Source organism: Callionymus lyra, chromosome 2, assembly GCF_982586985.1.
Source record: "Callionymus lyra chromosome 2, fCalLyr1.hap1.1, whole genome shotgun sequence".
Classification (NCBI taxonomy): Eukaryota; Metazoa; Chordata; class Actinopteri; order Syngnathiformes; family Callionymidae; genus Callionymus; species Callionymus lyra.
The window spans coordinates 40,114,381-40,139,053 of NC_141819.1; the positions used below are offsets into that span (position 1 = coordinate 40,114,381).

Here is a 24,673-nt window from a genome sequence, read left to right on the forward strand (position 1 = left end):
TGTAGGATCGTCCCTCACTGTTAATGTCCCGCCCGTCCTTCCTCCTCCTTCGCCCGCTGACTCCTGGGTGACCTCGCGCCGACAAGAGTAAAACACAGAGGAGAGACTCGCGGTGAAAAGGAAGAGACTAATGAGTCGGTGTGAAGGAGAGATGTTTAATCGCAGCCCTTTGTTTCACTCCTCTGTGAAGAAGAATGTAATGAAAGCGACGACGGGACGACTGCGTGTCACACATTAATCACAGACGTGCCTGCGTCTCTGCGTCAGAGTGTTTCTTATGTGTGTTTGGTCTTTGAATTCATTCTTCCGAAAGCTCCTTTTGTCTCCTTGCAAGGTCTTTTTTTGAATCACAATGACATGGTGAAGATCACCTTTGACCTTTTGGCATTTACATGAGCGGCTTCCAACGTCAGCGAGCTAGTCATATCGCTTGATTGTGGTCTTTGTTCATCTTTCGGAGCTCATGTCCTTCTTCTTCCCTCGCTCCCCTTCATGCTTCAGCGACACTTGAAACAGATGCTTTTTAATTGAGCGGGATAGTAGCATTCCTCATGTGGATGTTTCCAGTCAAGCTCGAGTGGAAGTGTCGAAAAGTGTGGCTTCTGTATTGTGACATCTGTCGGGCTAAACGAATGTTGTTCAAAGTGTTTAGATCAGAGCGGGAAGATGTGGGCGAGTCATTACAGTGAGCGTCATCAGTTCACTGTCACATTAGATCAAGCAGATACAGAGCGACATGCTGGCGTTCACAAACTTGTTGTGAGGGCACCGGAGATGTGGGAGTAAGACACAGACGGGCTCTTCGTAACACTGTGTGCTTACAAATGGTGATGGGGTGTCAACAATTACAATTTTTTTCCACAAATTTAGACAAGGCCTGCAACTGTTGTGTAACTGGTTACATGCAGTTGCGCTCTCAAGCCTCTAAAAGGTTCTCTCTTCATTCAAACACCTCCTAATCCCATTAAAGCAAAGCCCTACTAGTAGTTATCAGACACAGATATTATAAATTGGCAGTGTGCCTTATTTATAATTTCTAGATTTACTTTCTGACCGTGAACCCATTTTATGTTGTACACGTCACTAAAAAATGTATACAAATTTTGGTGAACTACGTAGTCGCACCATGTGTCACCTGTGTTTTTTTATAATAATAATAATAATAATCTCTATTTATATAGCGCCTTTCTAGACCAGGGTCACAAAGCGCTTTGACAGCCATTCACACATACTGATGGGAGTAGGCTGCACCACTATGACCGTTTTATACCCTGAATAAGTACAACAAACACGTATGTATGGATCAAATTGTTGTAATTGTCATTTCCTAACTATTTATAAAAGCTCAAGAGTCATCGCTGTAAAAGTCTCAAAACTTTATAGAAACCATAGTCTAATCAGACTCATTGGTTAACAGCAGCATGTGTCACATGGTGAGAAATTAACGCAGAAGAGAAAAGAAAATGACGTGTGAACGATTATTAATTTAATTATTTAACGTTTATGACTTGATATCCATGTAATTGTTCACATGTGTAGATGTTGACACTCCTAGTTCCAATTAATGTCCACTTTCTTTTGCTAGAAAGACATTTAGAGAAAAATGTGTTGCACTTTCTTTGTAACACAACCTTGTATATCTGTATCACTTTTATTTTGGAAACAGGAAGAAGATCATGTAAAACAAGAATCAACACTTATGTTATGAAAAACCCAAATCAACTTATTTTCAATTATCTTATTTTAATTGTTAAACAAAGAAATCCACAAAAATGTACAAGTCCTACAAACATTCCTCTGGATAATATTCTGGTTAATATATTACAATTTAGCAATTAAAATCTTCATTTTTCCTAATATTCCTAATATTTGTACTTACAGTTGGGCTAAAAGTAGTCAGACTGAATGATAAAAGTGTAGAAATAAACCTTAATTGTTATGTTTAAGGATTAAGAACACTCATTAAAAAAGATAAATTGCTTCATAGTCTTGATTTTCTACTCAACATGACAGATGAAAGGACGCCAGAGCGAACACTTTTCAACATGAATTAAGGAGTGACACTTGTGTTCTGGACCACTCTTTCAGCTGACACCCTTTTTGGACTTGATGCTAAAGTTGACACCTCAAACTTGTCCGTCCTAATCAAGCACGATAAACTGCGGCGCTCGCTCAAGAGCACTTTGCAAAAACCCTTTCAGCTTGGGTTTACGTCTTCTTCATCTCGCAACTCTTTATTCTGGCACCAGGGCTCTGATCATGTTTAATGCCGGGAGGGTTTTGAGCTTTTTTTGATTTCATTAATGAGTCCTGTGGGGCTTTCATGACGGAGAAAAACGCTATGTTCTCTGTTGACTTAACAGTATCTGTCCCACCTTTGACACCGCATTTGAGCGCGAGACTAGATGTTCGACACCGATGTGAGACTCAAACTGACACATTAATCAATTGCTTCTATTGCTTGATGGCTTTCATCTTTTTATCGCATCAATTTAAACAGACTTTTGTGTCAATCTCATGACATCTAAACTATATACACCATCAACATCAAGTTCTGAAGTGCACTGCAGCAGTTGTATCTCTCAATAGAGAGAAAATTGTATTCCCGATTAAACACGCTTGTCTTCAGAGAATGGTAGTCTTGTTTTGACTTTGTTGCAGAGTGTTATTCTCTTTCGATACATTTTGAATTTATTTAATTTTTTCAACTTTATCATGTCCTTTTAAAACCAAAATTGTTTTTCACTAGGGGGTCTAAATAATAAAACTCCAAGAAAAATATGGAAAATCTGGAATTTTTTCAATATTTGATATATTTGACAATTAATACATTTTTTTTTTACAATTTTAATAATAAATTAAAAACTTTTTTACATTTTATATTTGATACAATATTAAAAAGGAAAAAAAAAGTTTTTTTTTATCAACATGAATAACCACATTTAAATCATCAATTAAATAAAATGATAACATTTTCAGAGAATCAAAAACCAAAGAATAAACATCATGCTTCACTTGAAACTAAATTCTAAATAAAAAGGCGAAAAAGATTATACGAAACAATTAAACAAAATTACAAATGCTGTTAGCGTGCAAATATATTAAAAGGGGAAAAAAAACGAAAAATTAACTAAATTAATTAGAAATTACAAATACAATCTTAAATACATTAACAATTTTTTAAAAATGATCGGTAAATGTTAGGTAAAATCCATGAGGTGGTGAATTTAAATCGATAAATAAAGCAATGAAAAAGACAAACGAAAGCAGTGTGAGTATCTTGAATTCAAGGGTTCCACAAACGGAGCCATTTCAACAGATAATTCGGGCATTTTCGGGTGGATACAAGAAATCATGTCTGCACAGTTTGCACATTTTTGTTAACAAGCTTAAAAGATTAAAGTTAAAAAGAGAAACAAGTGCTGTGCATTTTTTATTTACAAATTCCAGTTCAGCATTTTTGACAAACACACAAGCTTTCCTTGAGCTATGTCGGTTTATTTCCCCGATATTACATATTTGATGGTGCCTCGACGTGGAGAATAATTTAAAGAGATAAGACACTGTTTACTGTTTAACAAGCACACACAGCAACATGTTCTGTCATTAGGCTTTTCTCCTCGTCGACCAACTGTTGACAGTGTTTTTCTTCACGTTTGCACTTTTTCTGTTTTTCAAAACATCAATTATTTCAATTAGACATCGACAGCCCTGTGTGTCTTTCATGAAGTGACACCAAATATAATTACAAATTCTAATAACCTCCACTGCTGTCAACACTTGCAGTCATCAGCCATCGAGGCTCCAAGAATCACGACTCACTCACAATGGGATTCGGCTGAGGATGAGTGGGTGGGTGTTTTCTACGTCGGGGCTTCAAGCCAGCGCGATGAAAAGAGTGGCTGAAAGTTGTGCAGCTGAGGGATGTGTTTGTGTGTGCATGTATCCGTGTGTGTGTGTGTGTGTGTTTGTCTCTGGTGCGTGATTAGCAAACACATTATCGTCTTGGTGTGGATGTTCTGCACACATTCAGTCTATCTGGTGCAATCACTGCGAGCGTTTACTGCGATATATCTCCCTGCGGGATAAAGAGCACAGACAATGGCGTTTTAAATATGTGTGTGTGTGTGTCACTACATGCTGAGCCCATCTTTACGACCAATTACTGAAAATCCATGTCCAAACTGTGGTTGACTCTATTTCTGCATTCATGTGGATTTCATTAATGTGTTGTTCCCTGGAGTTCTCTTACTTAAGATGTACACTCACGAGTCTTTAGGGTTAAGTATATCCGTAGCTAAAACAGTTACAGAGCACTTTGTCATGTGACAAACATACACAGCATGAACCAGAATTTATAAAATAGATTCCTTTATTCAAGTTTTAACCACTGTGCCACCAGTGATGTTAGCTCTGCTGCTTTCCAGGAGGTCTTAAACCTTAAAACCCATAAAACAATGTTAAGTGAACCATAACAACACATGAAAGATGATTCTTTACCGAGTTTAGATTATTTTTGAAATGTATTGTACAGTTTTTGGCGAAGACTTACTTAAGGTACCGTCAACAAACTAGCAAGGAACCGTCTCAGAAAAAGAGATGGTTCCTCACAAGTGGGGTCTCACATTTGCACCTGAATATACAGGGTGACCAGTGGTAGCGCTGGCATCTGTCTAGGATTCTATTCTCTAGAAGGGCGTTCTTGGCATTTTCATCCAGAGCCAGGACATCTGTCATTGCTTGATGTTCCTGGAGTTACATCAAAAATTGTTAGGACCAGACAAGACATGGACGTAGTCTCCTTCTTTTTTCCAAAAACTTTTCCTTTTTTAAAAAATGTGAGAAGGTAAGAGCAAACATGAAGCATCTTAAGCCACTGTGGATCTAACACTAATTCACTGATTCATTTATCATCACTTCAGTAGATGTAGAGTACCTGCTGAGATAGTTCCGAGGGTTTCCACCTGGGTTTACCCTTCAAAGGTTTCCCTGGATTGTCAAGGTTAAAAGAAGTGAGTGGTTTATATTTGTCTTTCCTTGTAACCTTAAGATTCTGGTACACAGGGACTCCTACGTTTTCAGTGGGCGGGGCTTAAGCACATTTTTTTATGTAATGATTTCAATGAAAGGATTGTTTTGTGGAAAAATCTCTAAACTTAGGAAAATGTTGTCGGAACATGATCTGGAGCTTGTGATCCATGCGTTTGTTTCTTCTCGTCTGGACTATTGTAACAGTTTGTTTTCATGTCTTAACAAGAAGGAGCTGTCTTGCCTGCAGTTGATACAGAACTCTGCAGCGAGAATTCTGACCCGCTCAAGTAGAAGAACTCACATTTCTCCGATCCTTAAAACTCTTCACTGGCTGCCAGTTTCTTTCAGGGTCAACTTTAAAATTCTGGTTCTTACTTTCAGAGCTATTCATGGTCAGGCTCTTCCTTACATCACTGATCTGATCCAGCCTTACACCCCAGCTCGGGCTCTGAGGTCTGTGGATCAGAATCTACTTATGATTCCTCGCACACGGTTCAGGACCAGAGGAGAGAAATCTTTTCAGGCTGTTGCTCCAAAGCTTTGGAACGATCTTCCTCTCTCTTTGCGCTTGATGTATCTACTGACTCCTTTAAGAAACAAGAATCTTAAGACGTTTGTATTTGTTCAGGCTTTTCCTTGATTTTCTGGAACTCCTGTGTTGTTCTCAGTATTATCTTGATCTTTAAAGTATGTACTTTTTTGAGTATTGTTTTGATTGTTTAAGTGCTTTGTGACCCTGGTCTCGAAAAGCGCTATATAAATAAATATTACTTAGTTACTTACTTACCTACTGATGAGTACAATAGAGGTCCAGGATCTATTCAAGAGACACTGAGGTCAACAAATTAGTTTCCCTTTAAATCGTGACCAAAGATAATTCTTTAATGACATTTCTAGATCAACCAAACGGCTCACATCTAACTCAACCCTGATCCCTCCTCTTGTCATCCCCCCCACACTCTATAGTAGTTGTTGGGACCTGATCAGTGGCGATCCCAGCGGGCATCTTTTTCCACTCTGCAAATCTCCTTCTTCACTGTGTAGCAGCTAGAACGACACATTCTCCTGCCTCGACTCCCTGGGGTTCAGGAAGCTTCATCCCGGCTTTAAGATGTGGCCTCAGTGAATTAGCATTCTAAACGCCCGACTCAAGGAGCCAAATATATATCAGCGAAAGCCTTTTATTTGCCTTCCTGAGTCTTGGACGTGGTGTGTGCGAGTGGCTGTGGGAGTTTGTGTTCCCTATGATCCCCTCAGTATGTTCAGCTCAGGCCTCTTCTGCCGTGTGACTTGGTACGGCTTCACCACTGCATCTCTAACCACTGTCTCCATAGCAACAGTTTGTTCCATGCTCATAATTTGCACAAAAGGAGAAGAAAAAAAAAGTCCCAATGTCACACACTGACTCTAATAGAGGCCAGTCTTTGACGGAGGACTGAACAACAAGAGGCTGTTTGTGCTCCTTCAAAACATGTAATTAACCATCCATTAGTTGAAATTATTGTTTAATCCTGCAAACAAAAATGTAAGATCTATAGTATCGTGGATAAACTCCATGTCATCTTTTGTCCAACTTTAAGGTGATAGGAAGATCACATCAGTGATCAGTTCTTTTCACAACAGTTATGGACAGATACTGTTAAAGTGGAGTCAAAGACCATTTTTTAAAGATACAGTGAATTTGTAAATACAATTTGGAGGAGAAGCAACCGCTACTCTGAACCATGATAGCACAAGTTCTAAGGTAAATATTAGTTATCAGACTGAAATCATTTATAGTGCAAACTTGTTGCTTAATGCAATTCTTAATCAATAGTATTTTCAACAATTTAGAGCATCTACTCTGCCCATCATTCACGCTGTCTCTCGCAGGCCAAATTACACTGGCAGAGCATAATATAGATGTCATTACAGTACATAGGGAACATATTCAAAGTGAAATTGTCCCTTTTTAAGTTTAATAATAACATTTTTTGCAAGAAGCAACTGTGCAGAAAATGGTTTTCCTGTTTCTGGTTCGGAACCAAAGTAAAAAATATCAAGAAATTCAGATCAGTCATACGGAGTAAAGGACAGACGTAGAGAGAGGCAAAGAGGAGAGTGCAGACAGCATGGAAATGGAGGAGATATCTTGCGAGTTTGATCTGTGATGAATAGAAGAATAGGGAAGCTTTATAGGACAGTAGTTCGACCTTGTATTGTTGAGACACAGTTGTTCCGACACAAAAATAAGAAGAGTAGTTGACAGACGGATGGAAGGATGGCGGGATGGACGGATTATTGTAGGTGATAAAGAGGTCTAACAGAACCATAACCAAAGAGTGACGATACGTTCTGGAAAGGTCTTGGAATACCTCAGCCAGATCTGACAAGAGGAAGACAAACTTCCAAGCTACGGATGAAACACGTCGTAGAGATAAGGATTTGAACTGATTGAAGCAAATTTTCCATTTGTATTTCACTCACAAATCCTCTTTCTTGATTCAAATCAAGGAATGGCGCTGGAATCTGGATGTTACATGGACAGAATGTGTTTTGATTAGATAAGTGTTCAAGAAAACATTCGCATGGATTGCTTTTTAATTTGACTGGAAGACTAGAGCAGGGCTGGCAGCAGATGGAACGGGAGATATTTTTTCTTCTTCTCATCCCGTACGAAGCTCGTCAATCCTTCGGCGCTCCGCCCGCTCTCTTCCTGGACCCCGGCTGAGTGAGCGTAGACTCGGGGTTCATTAAGCCAGATGAGGCAGAGGCAGATAGAGAAGGGGAAGGACAACAACTTCAAGTGGTTCCATATTTTGGCAGAGATGACAGACAGCAGGGAGAGCTTTGTTGTGAAACATTGGCCTGGCATTAAAGGACTCACGCTGCGTGTTGTTGAGGAACTACCTGTGTTTCCTAACACTTCTGAAGAGTCGGATGAAGTCGCTCACACCTTCGTGTGCCCAGAAACATGCTCATTTAGATGCATGATTTTCCGGTGCCTACTTAGTAGCACGACTGTTTAATGGAGGTAAAGAAGTGAGAAAACGAATTTATGCGGCACAGGAAGTGAGTAAGCGACTGAGCTCCAGTGTAGCCCACAGGGGAGAGTGTTCCAGCGCTGCATGTTCAAATCTAGCAGCTTGTTTAGCATGCCTGGTGCGGTTTGTGTCGCACAAATAACAAAAAAGAAAAAAAACCTGCCGTGTGCGCACACACTCATACATGAGGCTCTCTCTTTGCTTCATTAGTGGGATCAATTACCTTGTAATTAAAATCAGGGCCAGAACAAGCTTGAGCAACAAGTGTCCTAGTTAGACGGGGATGTTGGGCGTGAAAGACGAACACAGAAGTGAGTGTGTTTTGTATCTAAGGCAGAGCTGTTGTTGGGCTTTTATTAAGTGAATTAAAAAAAAAGAAAGAATCATATGAAAGTGGAGAATAAATGATGTGAGTGTGTACCTGATCTTTGTTTCTTTGTTTTCTAATCTTATATGATATCATTATTTCCATCTATACCAAGCTATTAATACCCATGTACGGGCCTCAAAACACTTAATGTTCCATCAAAATTCTCCAATTAAATATTAATTTGAGGATTGTTTTCATGCATTGTGTGGACGAAATATATACGATTTAATATACTAGGTTTATGCAATAAAATGTTTATGGTTGGGAGAGCATGATTATGAATTAATGACGGAAAAAATGCAAACCATTGTAAAGGAAATTAAAATAAAACCCCAACTATTCAATATTAGATGCTGATTTTAAAGCGACAAACTCATATTCTTTATTTGAGTCAGATATTCATGGTTTATTCCATTCATTTTCTCCAGTTTCTTTAAATTATTCAATTAACCTGTTTGTTTTTGTGACTGGAAGTAAACCTACACAAACACATGAGAACATAAATCATGGTTGCACTAAGGTGTCAGCGAAACGCACAAAATACTTTAGAAGGGGAAAAAATAAGTAAATAATAAAAGAAAATGGATAGAGCTGACTTTAGCTTTTCAATTATCCTCACTTATTTCCAAAAAGTTTTTCTCATTGTAGAGTTTGAAAATAGTTTCAAATGTCAGTGAAATTGGATCCGACGAAGTAGTGATCTGGCTCTGCATGGAGAGTCTTTTTTGTCAAGGTGATGCATCATTTAGTGTGCTTCATCTTCAAGTGGTTTTAAAATCAGCCTGTAAGATGATTTATCCGAGGCTCACTCTCTACCTTTGCTGAGCTTTACGGACATTTTATCCGGAAACAAATCCGACAAAAGCACCTTGTAACTAGGGTTGTCCATAACTGAATGTCAGTAGTCGATTCTAATACCAGTAAATGTTTTCAATACTTCAATACCTTCCGATACCGTTAGTTAAAAAGACAAAAAGACTGTATTTTTAAGGTAAATTTTGTTTTTCTTTTATCATAGAACTGCCAATAAACAAAACCACATTCAAACAGTACCGGTGAGAATCCTTTAAGTACAATAACAATAGAAACATTTGTCTTATTCTCAGGTTATGAAACTGACTTAGAGTTGAAACTCAAAGAACATATATCAAAATGAGTTAAAAGTCACTGCAATTTAACTTGTACAAGAAGAGATCAAATATAGAACCTTCTCATAGAATATCCGATTACATTCAACTGTTTTAGTTGCATCTTTATACTCCATCGAGTTATAGATTATCTGACAGACAAGATCAACTTCACAACCCGGTCAGCGTCATCCGAATGATACTGTAAAGAAAAAAAAAAAAGTTTTATTTCAAACATCATAAGCTCAGCAACCCTCAGAGGAAATCTCATAATATTACATTACAAGGTATTGTCACATTGCTCTAACGTATTGGTGAGTATTAGAAAAGTGAGTGTAGTTGTAGTGTTTTTGTCCCTCAAATATTTTTAAAGCAACTTAAGTTATAGCGAAATTAAATTCACTTACTTTAAACTCACCTTGACGTTTTGCCTTCTTCAGTTTACAAACTTATATATATATAAACGTTTCAAAATTCTTCTGCCTAAAAGTAGTAACAAATGTCACTCCGACTGACAGGTTTATCAATAACAAGAGCTGTCTTGTTTTAAATGGAAATTGCAGAAGCCTTTGTTTTGAAGAGGTTAATCTTCAGGGCCCCCGTTGGTTCCACTAAGAACTTGTGTATTCGGTACTTACGGTACAAATACAACCTGTATTTCTTGCGTGCTGGAACTGAACTCGTACTGAAGTATCGGCTCGCATGAAAACCCTAAATAACTTTTGTTCATGTGCTCACTGACAATGATATCACACTGTGGATCCAGCCTCAACGTCAGTGTGCTAGAATTAAACATGACACTAACGCGGTGACAGTTGTTGTTGTCCATCTGAGCGACGGATCTGGACTCTGTATCTCGCTCACGGATTGAGACGGCGCTAATTCTGCTGGATTTAGAAGCAGGATTAATTAGGGAGTAAATGTCTGGGTCCCACATGTGCTGTTCAGTGGTTGGACTGCAGCCCAGAAACAGTTTAAGAGCCTCTGGATGCGTCTTCATCTGGAGCACAGTGACACAATGAAGGAGTGCAACATAGTATTTTCAGGTGTGTGCGTGTCAGTATTTACACTTAAACTCCATCTTGGAGCTTCTTACACTTGTATTATTTCATTTCGGTGGGGACTGTCTTAATGGTCCAGCTCAGGCTCTTTGACTAATACAACCTTTAAACGTGATTATTATTTGACATTAGCTGAGGATCTTTTTTTTTTTATTCCAAACGCTGTTTTAACTACTCAATGAATAAGTGAATGATATGTTATTAGCAGTGTAAATAAATTTTCTGCACTATTAGAGGCACCGGATTATAAGGTGCACCTTCAATGAATGGCCTATTTTAGAACTGTTTTTATAAATAGGGCGCACTGGATTATAAGGCGCATAGAATAAAAGATACAGTCAAACGTTTGACTGGGGTTACATTATGCATCCACTAGATAAAGCTGTGCTAAAGGGAATGTCAACAAAACAGTCAGATAAAGTCAAACTTTATTAAGCGGTCTGACAACTCCCTTAACTCCCATGGTAACGATGTTCAAATGATGTTTAAAAGGCTTCAAGCAGCAGCGCATGAGACTGGTGTTGTGAGCAGCAGTGAAGTTGAGCGCGTGTATGACAGCTAGAGCGCGAGTGTATGACATGTTAAACACGTGTGTATGACTGGTTGAGCGCAGCAGAGTGATCTTGAATAACCAAGACATACTCGCTCAAACCGGTGGCATTAATATCACTCCACAGCCGTCCGCCATGATGTGACGTGCGTCCTTAATAAGGCGCTCCGGATTATAAGGCGCACTGATGTTCTATGAGAAAATAAAAGGCTTTTAAGTGCGCCTTATAGGGCGGAAAATACAGTATGCGATGAGCGTCTGGACGTCCATGGAGAGGCCACGGAGAGAGAAACTGAACTAGTTTGAGATTGAAACTCCTGAAGCCAGAAGGTTACAGTTGCCGGCGGCGATGCTGAGGGCTTCCCTGAAGGCCTCGTCGTACTGTACCTGTCATCTATCACCTGTGTGTGTGTGTGTGTGTGTGTGTGTGTGTGTGTGTGTGTGTGTGTGTGTGTGTGTGTGTGTGTGTGTGTGTGTGTGTGTGTGTGTGTGTGTGTGTGTGTGTGTGTGTGTGTGTGTGTGTGTGTGTGTGTGTGTGTGTGTGTGTGTGTGTGTGTGTGTGTGTGTGGGAGACTCAGTAGGATTCCGTCTGTCATAACACTCTAATCCTGAGTGACATTCATCCAATCGAGGACCTGCTCATTCATCCATCCATCATGTTCAATTCCTCCTCTCCATCCTTGATGCCCCCCCCCACCCCTAACCCTGCATCTCACAACTGACACACACTATAACAGTCACACAGTCTCAAGTATGGTTTGGAATTTTACACACGATACACACGTCTGCTTGTGCTGTGTGTGTGTGGCTGTGCGTGTGTGTGTCCAGTGTGTGTTTATATGTGTGCATGTGTTTGTCTGCGTACAGGTGTGTATGTACCTGTGTATATATGTCAGTCCAGTGTGTGTCAGAGTGTGTACCTATGTGTGTGCACCTGTTTCTGTGTGCCTGTTTGTATGGCTGTGTGTGCCTTTGGTTGTGTGTGTGCCTGTGTGGCCAATGTGGTCACTATGTTTTTGCATGTTGTTGTGTGTGTGTGTGTGTGCATGTCTTTGTGTGTGTGTGTTATTGTATGTGTTGATTGTAGCAAATCCACGACAGATGAAGATTCTTTCATTATTAGTGTTCAAAGCTCAGCGGTGTCACTGCTATTATAGACATTTAATTACAGCCAACACACACATACACACACACACACACAGAAGAACAAACGGACGCACACAGACATTCAGAGCAACACACAAGAGAGAGAAGCCTTTAATTGAACAAGCAAAAAGCAATAATATAGAGCTCTCAGCAGGAGTGATAACCTGGGTCACAGTCAACTTTCTCTTTTATTTCTCTCCCTATGTGTGTGTGTGTAAGTGTGTGTGTGTGTGTCTGTGTGTGCGTGTGTCTCACACTGTCCCTCCTCGGTGTGCTTAATAAGTGTAGTTACTCTAATGTTGATTGATGCAGATGTGGAGTGCAGCTTTTAAATGTCAGGCATAAATGAAAAGTGCTGTGGCAGCATGACAAGAGCGACTGGAGTCGGTGTTGTTTAATATTCACACACACACACACACATACACACGAAACAAGCACACACTGGAACGATCAATACAGCCAATTGATTGTTTATGAAAAGATATTCAGCCAGGATTTGGTTCATGATGGTCTATACATCTGAGGAATGGTGTTTAAGTGAGAATTTAAATGTGGAATATAAATAACTTCTGATTAAAATTACTGGCACTGATGGCAGTTTGTGGTCATTTGCTCCTTATTAAGATTTAATTTAATTTGAATTTGTCATGAAGACAAAAAAATGAGTTTAATGTTTTGGCAGTGTTTATTAAGCTTTGTAGAGCAGAGCCATTACTGCATCGTCACCGCGGGAATCCGGCTTATTCTCCCTTAATGAGGCTAAACAGTCCTTAAATACTGTCTCACCTCCAACTCTCTGTCAGAGTTAGAACGTTCAGGTGATGCAAATGAAGTCTTTGAACATGTTTGTGTTCGTGCCAGCAGCCGCCGCCGTGCCAGGTGGCTCACCTGACAAGATGCTTTCATCTGTAAGTCGAGCGTTTAAGAAAAACGAAGGTCTCGTTGATTCATCAGCTACGAGCTACACGTGTGATGATGTCACTTCACACGGCAACTGTCGATCTGAACATAGAGCTGAGCCAGAATCAAAGCTTTATCAAGCAGTTAAATGTATCTTTCTTCAGACTTCCTAACCCCTGGTCTAGGGGTATAGAAAGAACAATATCATGGATTTCTGATCTACTGATGATTAATGTTTATTTTGAAAAGAGGACACAATTTTGTAACCTTAGACTCTGACTCTTAACACTTCAAGACACACGTTTTTGTCAAATAAACCTGTTGAGAAACAAAATTAACTTCAGTCCACTTTTCATAATAATATTACTAAAACAAAAGCTCACACATAGAAAGAAAGTGTCTAAAAGGTAGGACACACACATACAGAACACCATCATCAGCATACAATCAAACATACATGAATGTAAAAGCACGAACAATCTTGTTGTAACTGCTCCATGCACTTAATTTTTGTATTTCCCGATCAAGCTATTTTATTTCTAATATTCTTTTTATCTGAAGGTCGGTCCGTGAATATAATGGCGACATTAATCCAGTACAAGAAATGGTTGGGGAGTCATTTAATGTGGCCTGACGAAAGGTCCTCTCACTAGATTAATGTGCGTGTTAACATGGTGACGTGTTAATATGAGATGCCAGTGTTCAAGATAAGGTGAGGAACAAAGATTATGGATGTCAATGATTAAACTGTTCAAATGAAGTTGAAAGAAAGGAATTTCATTGGAGGATGAAAAGACTATTTTGCAATCTGACTCATTTTTCTTGTTAACTTATACCTCAAATTCACAGGTTATATCTATATATTTATATCCGATCAGTCGACTGATCACTTTAATAGTGACTAATCGTGTACTGAAATGGTCCTGAGTAGCAGCCCTAGTTAAAGAAGGACATATCGTGCCCACTAAAGTGGAGGAAATAATGTGGCAACATATCGATTTTATTGCCGTCATAAATAGGATTTATGCGCGATGTTGAGACAGTGATATGAAAAGTAGCATTTCTAATGGTGCACAGTGGTGATAAAAGTGTCTGTTCATTATTAATCATTATTTCAAATTTGAGGAATTGAATGTCAAATGTAAATTAATGTGAAAAGGTGTTAGAATGTATCTTTAAAAATGTACATTTTATGTGTAAGTTTTATTTCATTAAATGTTGAAAACATATATATATATATATATATATATATATATATATAAATATTCAAAAATATTATTAAGTATACACAGATGTTAAATGGTTTTCAAAATATGTTAAAACATGTGTTCATTCGAAATATTTTAATACATGTTTGAAAAAGAATTATGTTAAACACATACAAAGATGTTAATTTATGTTTAAAAAAAATTAAAATTAAAAAGATAATCTGATGTTAAAATATATGTTTAAAAGTGTTAAGAACACAGACGTTAAATGTATCTTTAAATATGTCTTATAAACTCACAAAAGTGTTAGAATAGAAATGTTTTCAAACATAAATGGTGTTTATATTAGTTTTTAAACATGAACATGGCATGTAAATGTTACATTTGATACTTTTAAATACATTTAAGAACATACAACATCTGCTATATATTGTTGAAACTTGTATTATGTCTGCATATACCTTATAACTTACTATATAGGTAATAAAAACATAAATAATGATAATAATTGTACTAAATCATTCTTGAAATGACGTGTCTTCGATCAAGCTGCGTTATAAGAATGTTTTCATGCTGTTATTGTGAAAACTCTTGTTTATGTGTTCAGCCATTGTGTGTAAATACCAGCAGAGGAGGAGTGTGAGCTCTCCATCACTCCTCCTCTGACCTTCCTCATCCATGCAGCTGCAGAGAACTAATGCCTCCATACATTACCTGCGTGTGCTGCATTGTCATTACTGCTCCCCTGCAGCGTCTCACTCACACAAACACACTCTTCAGCGTGATGTTCCCGGTCTGTGCTGGTCCAGGGTCTGTTCTCTGAACGGTGTTGGATGAGTAGGGCGACGGTTTCCTCACATTACATGGAAACGTTTATGGTTGAGAGCAAGGTCAATACACCAGACAAGTGTCCACGAGTGAGAGGCCAGATGAAAGAAAAATGTCATGCTATTATTCCTCAAAAAAAATGTAATTCCTGTCTCTGAGCACTGGTTCATATGAGCAGCAACACGAGGTGTGGCTATGTAGCTTCCAACCCGATCACAATGATTGATGAGGCCCAGGTATAGAAGCTCTCGGAGGCTCCTTGACTGATGTACATGTGTGTGTCTGCAGGGCAGGATCGCAGCGAGGCCACTCTCATCAGACGTTTTCGGGGGGATGGCGTCCGGTACAAGGCCAAGCTCATCGGCCTGGACGAGGTCACGGCAGCGCGAGGAGATAGACTCTGCCAGGACTCCATGATGAAGCTCAAGGTACGATGATGTCCTGAAGAAAGAAACATAAACTGGGCTCTCTCATGCTGATGAGACGCTCAGAAGTGTGATCAGATGATGTGATAATGACTCGTGTACTACAGCTGGATTCCAGCACGAACAAGTGGCATCAGTTTCACAATATTTTGATCTTTTTGTGTCAAAGAAATCACAAACAACAAGTCTTTTGTTTGTCCTTCATGCGTCTCTGTTGTTTTGACAGAGTGAGAAGTGTGGGCGAAGATATCCTCTTCTTCTTTTAAAAATCATCCCTCAGTGGTGGGCGTAACTCACGGGAGGTGATGCACTGTAATCACTGTTTATTATTGTTGACACTGACAAAGAAATTGCTTATTTATGTTGAATCTAATGCTCATATCTTCAGAAACTCTGTGTCATGGATATAAAAGATACATTTAAATTGTTGTTTTGCCAAGACTACTGAGAACCCTAGGATGTTGTTTTCCCTCAAACAGCAGATAAAAAAACAAACTCAAAACAATAAGCTCCAAAGAAATGTGACAAATGCCAGATAAAAATGTGACATGAGGATATCGTGATGGATCTTCAAATACTCTCTAAAATATACTTTTAAACCATCACTAGGAGTAGAGATAAAAATGGATTTATGTAAGATTCGCAATTCTTGTCTATAACTTGATTAATTTAAAAATATATATATTTGTATACATATTTTAATAACGTTTCTGGCATCTGCGCTCTTCACCTATATGGTGTTAAACATGTTTTTATTAATACAGTCTTGAAGGAGATATTCCTCAAGAGCTGCACAGAATTTAGACACAAAATTATTCTGACAGAAGAGTGTTTAAACATTTGCAAAGATAAGCTTCAAATCAATACTGACAGAACTTAACTCAGACAAAGTCTATTACTGGTAAAACACATTGAAAGGTATTGTATAATGTTTTACTTTTCTTCAAAATGTTTTTCGACATTTTGCATTTATTCTTCAAGCAAATGTATTGTGGCAATGTTTTAATCGTTGGCATTTTACATAGTTTTCAGGAATTGATGATTATGTCAGCTGAGGGCCGCCAACCACAGGGCCGGGGGCCAGTCCCAGTTCATAAGTAGACGGGAAGTGCAAAACTCATTTGTAACGTCCTGCAACAAATTACAGGAAATTCTAAAATCTCCGAAACTCTGGAATAAATGTTAAACATCTAAGAAAAATGGCAAAATGTTGAAACAAATTCTAAAATAATTTTCCAATTCTTGAAAAGCTAAACAAAATCTATAAAAAAAAAATGTACTGGCTTGAATTGAATCATTTACTTTTTTTTCAAGTCTGAAAACAAAGTTAAAACCTTTTCTTTTTATTCCAAAGAAAAGTTCAAATTCTCGTACGAACTCGAAAAAATAAAAGGTACAAAGTCTAGATACAAAATTAAAGATTTGGAAACCAATCCACAAACTCTGAAAAAAGTTAATACTTTTGAATAAAAGAGTCAAAAGTATAGAAACAAATATAAAAACTTGGAAACCGATCTACAAACTCTGAAACAAATAAAACCTTTTTTTTTTTTTAAAGTCCAGAAACAAATGAAAAAACTTGCAAGATAGAGTTTAACCTCAAGTACAGTAGGGAGGAACTATGTGTTTGACGTCAACGATCACCAGCAAATAAACAAGAGGATTTTGTCATATGGATAAGAGGAGAATCAGGGTGAATATATTATCTAAGACACAGAAGCAAATAGTAGGAGACAGATGCGTCTGTTCACAGACATGAAAAGAATGAAGGAAAAGTATATCCAGCTTGAATTTAGTTGTATCTAACAGGAAAAAACCTCTTGAAACAAACCCGTCATGTGATCCGAAGCCAGTGTTGCAAAGACTTATTTATTATTAATCGTCCTTCAACCAAATAAACTCCTCTGACTAAATTTACATTGATAGAAAATACATTTTCCTTTTGTCTATATGTGGAGGGAAGTGGATCCAGCCGAGGGGTGGAGGGGTGAGCGGACGGACAGCTCATTGATCAAACAGCTTCCCACCTCCTCATTTATTCAGACAGGAAATCCATCAACCGCTTTTCTCTGATCTCTCCACCTCTTCCCTCGCTCCACCCTCCTCTACCTCACTCACCGCTTCCTCCCCCCCCCTCTTTCTTACTAATGACAGTTAAGGTGAACATTTACAACATATATTTATGAATCATTGTATTCAAGAATCATTTAACCCAAATAATTATTTTCTTGTTGCAACAAATTAACAACATATATTTATACTTAGAACATTGCATATGAGGTGTCATTCCTCTAAACAACCTTCTCACAAACAAGACCTGTAAAGCTCCACTTAATGCTTTGCCGCCCAGTCCACTCATCACAGCTGTCAATCACTTTTGGCATAGCAACATAGATGTGGGATTTAAATACAGTATTATAGCCTGTGTGTAAGAGTGTGACAATGACTATTACTGCAGCTTGTAACAATATATTTAAATATGCAGTACCACATGCAAATAAATAAAAAAAGGTGACTGTATTAATGTTTTTCTTTAACTATGTGTAGTGATTTCACGGTGAAATTCCCATGTGTGGTGTCAGTGATGCTTTTAAGTGCATTCATACCTGGAAATTGCGTGGCAGGGGTGAAGTAGGTCAAACATCATTTTGTATTCACGCCAGAGAATAGGTGTAAATGGTTCTCATTATCACTAATGTGACCATGGCTGTTTGTTCAAATGGAGACTAATGTATTTGCATGCGTGACTTTAGACACACCAAAATCTATGTTGAGGCCAAACACTGTCCATAAACATCACTGTTCCAAACTGGTTTGCACAGTTGTGCTGTTGAGTGTGTGATCATTGGACCGATGCATTTCCAATCTTAGTCAACGTCTTCTTCTTTGCTAGTTCCTTTTGTAGCGCCTCAAGTCATCTTGCTAATCCTTTATTTTCATGCCTACCCTCTTCAGGACACCATTTTCTAGTGATGTGTTGATGAGGCTTCATGAAACAGTTGATGAGGTATCATGATACAGTGTCTTCATTTAGAAAGACCACTAGATGTCACTCTCTGTTATAAAATGATGTCGAGTTTCGACCCTCACTATCTCAACGCCCAAACATTCTGTTTTCATGCCTAATTCTGAGTTAAATAAAGAGTTCTTCTACTCATCTTTATCCCCCTTCTCCCGAGCTCAACCCTTAACCTCACTCTCTTCTTCTCTTTCATCTCGTTACAAATGACTAGGAATAGTTACTGATTTTTTTGTAGGATGATGGTTACGGATCTGACATGAATGGTTGACAGAAAAGCAACATGTGTAGTTTTCCCTGATACAACTTTTGTCTAAAATAGGAACATTCAACAGGTTTTTTTTATTAAATATATTCATGTCGGTGATTTCCTCAACTTCACTGGAACTCTATCTCTGGTATACTCAATTAAGGCCAACATTTTTTTTAAATACTTGGTTCAAGCTCAGTGTTTTAACAGTGTTTCATTTTTTTTCTTCCAATGAACCAGTTTGGTATTGGTGTCGGAAAATAAACCTATGCAGTACCCTCCCTATAAATCACTATATCGTCAGCAAACAGAAACATCATAGATACCTTTTCTATTGGTCTGTCCTTTAAACCATAGTAAGGAAGACCATTCTTGTGGACAGTAAACAGTATGATGTTTTTTTTTATCTCGCAAAGTACATTAGTAAACTCAACTGAGCTTTATATATAGAGCACTTTAAAATAACAGCAGTTGATTCAAAGTGCTGTTCAAGAACATAAAAATATCACTAGAAGTGCTTTAGAGTACAGTGGGTGAGAACTAAGTCGCCTGCTTGAATAAAAGTGAACCATTTTCCAAAAGAAAAGTCCTCAAATCAAACCCTCCTCACATAATGACGTGTATGAGAAGCTGCACGCCGGGATTATCCAGTGTATGAACGTGTCTCCTCCGATCTGCAGGGCTTTGCTGCGGCGGCGCGCTCGAAAGGCGACCACAAGCAGAAGGTGTTTCTCACAGTTTCTTTCGGAGGGATCAAGATCTTTGACGAGAAGACGGGGGTAAGCTCACTTCAAACCTGCTCCTGTGTGTTCAGTGTGTTTGTGCTTATGTAAGGCCCTGAATGTTGTGCCTTTTCTCTGCTAATGAGTCATCTCCATATCAAGTAGGATCCTCGAGGGAATCACAAGCTCCTAATTGAAACCTGGAGATCAGACTCTAAATAGACGGAAGAACCAACGTCTTATTCGTCTTATTCTCCAAGATGAAAAACCTTTTCTGTCCATCCCATCACAACTGTTCTTTCCTAAAGTTTACACACTAAACACATGTCTTTAGCCTCCATTGCCTACAATGAAAATAATAGTTGTTATTGTTCATTGTTTATTTCTATCTTATTTTGTTCTTCTACATCAATTTACAGTATATATGTGATTGTCATACAAATGTACACTGAATATAATACAAAATTATCCGTAAAATGCTTAAATGTATTTGAACAATTTTGCACTTTATTCATACAATTTTAAACTGTTATCGTCCAATTTTCAGGTCATTGAACAACATGTTTAAGAGATTGAAAAGAAGCAGAGAGAAGAACAGAACTTTAAAGTTCAGCCACCTTTTAAAACTTTAATATTTGACTGAAAAGAACCTTTACTTTATATTTATATTTATATTGAAGTCAAAATTTTATATTACATCTTCTTCTTTCGAGCAGGCCCTATTCAAGAAGAAAGTTCCACAACCTTTGATTTCTTTCAGGTGAAAAACATGATCACACAATTGTGGTTCATCATTGTGTTTGTCAGTCAAGATAAAAAGGTGGTAAAATAATAATGTATAAAATATACACTTAAAAATATATAACCTTTCCGATTCACAGGAGTCACAAAGTGCTTTAGATAAAAAAAAAATTATAAAAAAGGAGTAAAATAGTAACATTAAATAACTAAAATAATAAAACATCCATTAAACAAATGTAAACGAATGACTTGAAAAAAGCAGAAATGTTAATATTGTGTATATTGGTTATTGGTGACATTGTGGCAGATGTGGGTTTTTTTTATTAATTTTCAAAGAAAAACTAATAAATGAAAGTATATCTACTGCCACTGCTCTCTGTGAACACTTCGCTTTAAAACAAATCAGAAGAAAAGTAATTTAAAAATGTTTTTGTTTATATTTATATAACTTCCTTTTAACAGGCAGAAAGTTTGAGCAGAACCAGACTCAGTGTAAACAATTTTCTGCTGTGAGCAGCGGGGAGAGAGAAGAGAGGGTCGTAGGGGAGACAGGGAAAGAAGAAATACATTTAAAGCAAAAAAATAGTATTTTTTTGACACCAACAGAGTTGTTGACTGTTTATATTTTCTGTGTGGAGAAACACTTTTCTGAGGCAAGAGAGTTGAATCGACAGCAGCCAATGCAGCGTAAACATTTCTTTCCAAATTTCCTGCCCGAGGGTCCTCTGACAGGTATTGTCTCGGAAGGATCCCCCAACAGGCCCTAATAAAGTGTCGTGCTATCCTTGAGCCGGAGATATAATGCCGCCATTGCCAAGGCTAGATGGAAGTCTTCAGGGGCAGCTTTCTCCCTCCATAGGTGTCAATAATGGAGCGTTTGTGAGGCCAGCCGAACACAAAGCAAGAGAGCAATCCATTTTTATCATCCGCCTGATCTAGACGGCCACGATTCTAAAGAACGAAAGCGTTGTTTTTCCCAACTATTGTCGGGATCTTCTCTCCTTCCTCTGGTGAATACGAAGTGGGCTTACGCGTCTGAGTCGGTAATCCTGAGAGTTACGCCTCTACAGGACATGTTTGTTGCTGACTGGCTGTGTTTATGTCCGGCAGCAGATCAAAAGTGTCGAAGCCGGAAGACAAGTGTCCTCCCACATCGCAACTACCTCCTAAATGGAAGCTGTTATTCTGCTCTTTGAGCTGAGCTAAATTCCCTCTGCCAGAGACAGAGACAGTCTTAAAGGGAAGGAAGCGAGGGAACAGACGGATGGAGGATTTTTGGAAGAACATGGTCAGACTTTAAGAGAGTCGGAGGGATAGGTGGGGTATCAGTGAGCATATGTCAACGTAAAGCTCTCTACGGGGAGACCTTGTCCTCCGTCTCTGCACATTAATATTAACTATAGAGATGCACTGTCCTCACTATCAGTCGCTCCTAATGGACAGGGGGAAAAGCAAGGGATGGGGTCTGAGAGGAAAGAGGGAATGACTCTGCTGAGGTTCAGGGATCTTGACAGTCTCATTCCCAGCCCGGGCATCAGTCAGCCAGATGGGCGGATGGATGGATGGCCTCGCTCTCCTGGAGGAGGGAAGGTCGAGCGGTATGGAGGGAGATGGGTGCTTGAGGTGGAGGAGAGGAAGAGGGGAGGCATTCATCTCGGAGAGGACAGGTCAGCACGTCTGCTCGCCGTCGGGGGTCCTCGTGTAGACGCATGAATACCTGATTCCGAGGTCTCGGCTGATCCTCAACGTCGGGTCAAGAACTGGTCAAAGCCGGGAGGAAGAAGAAAGGCAGAGAGGTCAAAGAGCAGAAGGAAGATGACAGTGGAAGAGTCAACGATAGATGGGATTTAACATGCGTTTTATTTTTATTTATGGGTCTCAATAACAATTATAATGATACTGTTCAGTCAAAATGTTTGATCCATCCTATTTGATTTAATTGTCAAAACAATTAGATGCCTAAAAACAAAAAGAAAAGTGGGAATATCGGTCAACAGGGGGGGCTGGAGCTGATCTCAGTTTCTTGGGGGGAGAGGCAGGAGAAACCCTGGACAGAATGCCAGTCTGTCGCAGAGAACACAAAGACAAACAAACATTCATACACATATCTGCAGAAAAATTTTCCCAAGTTCCCAATCAAACTCTGTATGTTTTTGAAATGTGGGAGTAAACCAGAGTAAACCCACGCAACACGGAGAGAACGTACACATTTCACACAGTAAGGTCACAAGGTCCCTCCATTAGAAATGTTAAATTCAACCATTCAATACTCACATGGCACTGATTTACTCCTACAAACAACCAGGTAATATAACTTGTATTTATTCAGAAGTATCAGTTTAAGTTTAAAAGGGTCTATATCCTTGATGATTTTCCAACCAAGCTTTCTCTTTTTCTCACTCCTACTCCCTTCAGTTCAGGAGTCACAACCTTTTTTACAGCCCGGACTTACAAAGTCACATTGCAACAGTTTATATTCTCAAACAATACATCAATAGTTCTGTTCAGATGAAACATCTTAATTATTATTATTAATTCTATTTTTGATTTAATTTCCACCGTCCTCAAGATCAAGGAGAAATGCATTTTCAAAATGAAGACACTGTAACGTTTATCCTCCATCCCACATCGCTTCCCATGATGCACTGCAATAGTGAAGGTCCAGGCCATGAATTCCAGTGGGAAACTCGGTGGTAACTCTTTGTTGATGTGTAATAACTGTATAACAAACAGATGATTGTCATCTTGTGGAGGAGAGAGGCAGTTTCTTCTTTCTCTAATGCAGATCTGTGTCAAACACATCCACCTTACTTTTAGTGGCACAGATTTTTCTGCAAAAGATCACAAATATAAGAATTGATTTAACTCCACATCACGATGAAACCGATATCATATCAAGCTCTGCCTCTAATTTGCCCCCTTTGGATAATAATATTTTAGAATTTATGCGTGAAATATAAAAACTATTCATCACGGAGCAGAAACCCTTGAAAGATTTATGTAAAGTTATTAAAAGTGTAACGATTTATTTTAGTAAGAGGAGATATTCAACTTTATATTCCAGTTTCCCATGATTGAGGAACTTTTTACTTTCCGCCTGAAATGTTTTCACGTTCATTTAGAATGATTGACAGCAGGGAGAACATATTAATGACTCAGAGAGATTCAGATACATTTTCCGTTGATTCATATATTTATTTTTAGTGTGGTGCATTTTTCACTGGATATACTGAAGTACAACAAAGTCTTTATAGTTGTTTTTTTTAACTTAAAATGTTAATATTGTGCTAGATTCAACTGTCAAGTTCAGAAAAAAAGATATTCATCGAAAAAAAATTGGGCACCCCTGTATGGAAACCAAACTCTTGACAAAAATTAAGAATTAAAAATAAGAAAAAAGTTAGAAATAATCACTTGTTTCAATACAACAAACTAATTATATATGGTTTTCTCGTCATTTTGGCAGTTTCTCTTTAAATATATAAAAAAAAAAGTGATTGAATTCCAGATGAATGTGACTCAAATAGAAATGAATCGTATCTAATCAGAAGATTATTACTCGAAACCAGACATAAATATGTGTTTAGATGTCAGTTCTTGCACTATTTGTCCTGTGATGTATAGAGGTCACAGACCTCGCCCTCACTCCAGAACAAGTGGCTCATTACCGAGTGCATCTTCTCTCCCGGCGAGCGTCTGGCACCCGTCGTGAAGACAAAGCCCACATTTAGTAGGACTTGACCAAGGACAGTCGCCTGGTACTTGGTGAACCGTGAGCGTTGTGAACGAGGGCACAGATGAAGTGATCAAGTCGACAGCTTGTTGAGCCGTGATTGTCACTGATCCCCCTCCACTCCTCCCGTCTGTCCTCAGGACAAACATTGCCATCTGCCACGGGCGACGCCAGCGAGGCACTTCCCGCCCGGGCTAAACTGGAGAGGGCAGTGGAACAGCAGAGCTGATGCAGGGAACAAAAACATCCCCGCCCCCTTTATGATTTATTTAGCTTACTGAAGTTTTTGTTAAATATTTGTTAATCATGCCTCAATTTCTTCTATTGCATTTACTTAATCTGTTTTCTTAATTTGATGAAACTCAATATATATATTTTTAAATATAGTTATTTCATTTCATTTTATTGTATCTTATCAATTTGATTTATTTGCATTTTATTTTATTAATCTCATTTTACTGAATTGGTTTTCATTAATCTCATTTTATTTTTGTTTTATTTTGTTAATCTCATTTTATTTTGTTGAATTATATTCATAA

General features: G+C 38.4%; 1 protein-coding gene across 6 annotated transcripts in view; it reads left to right on the forward strand.

Moving 5' to 3' along the window:
* dab1a (DAB adaptor protein 1a) overlaps positions 1–24,673 on the forward strand; it is a 93,194-nt gene that overhangs the window by 36,883 nt on the left and 31,638 nt on the right. For all 6 annotated transcript variants that reach the window (XM_087785187.1, XM_087785185.1, XM_087785188.1 and 3 more), the window contains exons 3-4: positions 15,533–15,672; positions 19,619–19,717. In XM_087785187.1, the coding sequence (XP_087641313.1) occupies positions 15,533–15,672; positions 19,619–19,717 (239 nt within the window). The remainder of the gene's footprint in view (positions 1–15,532; positions 15,673–19,618; positions 19,718–24,673) is intronic.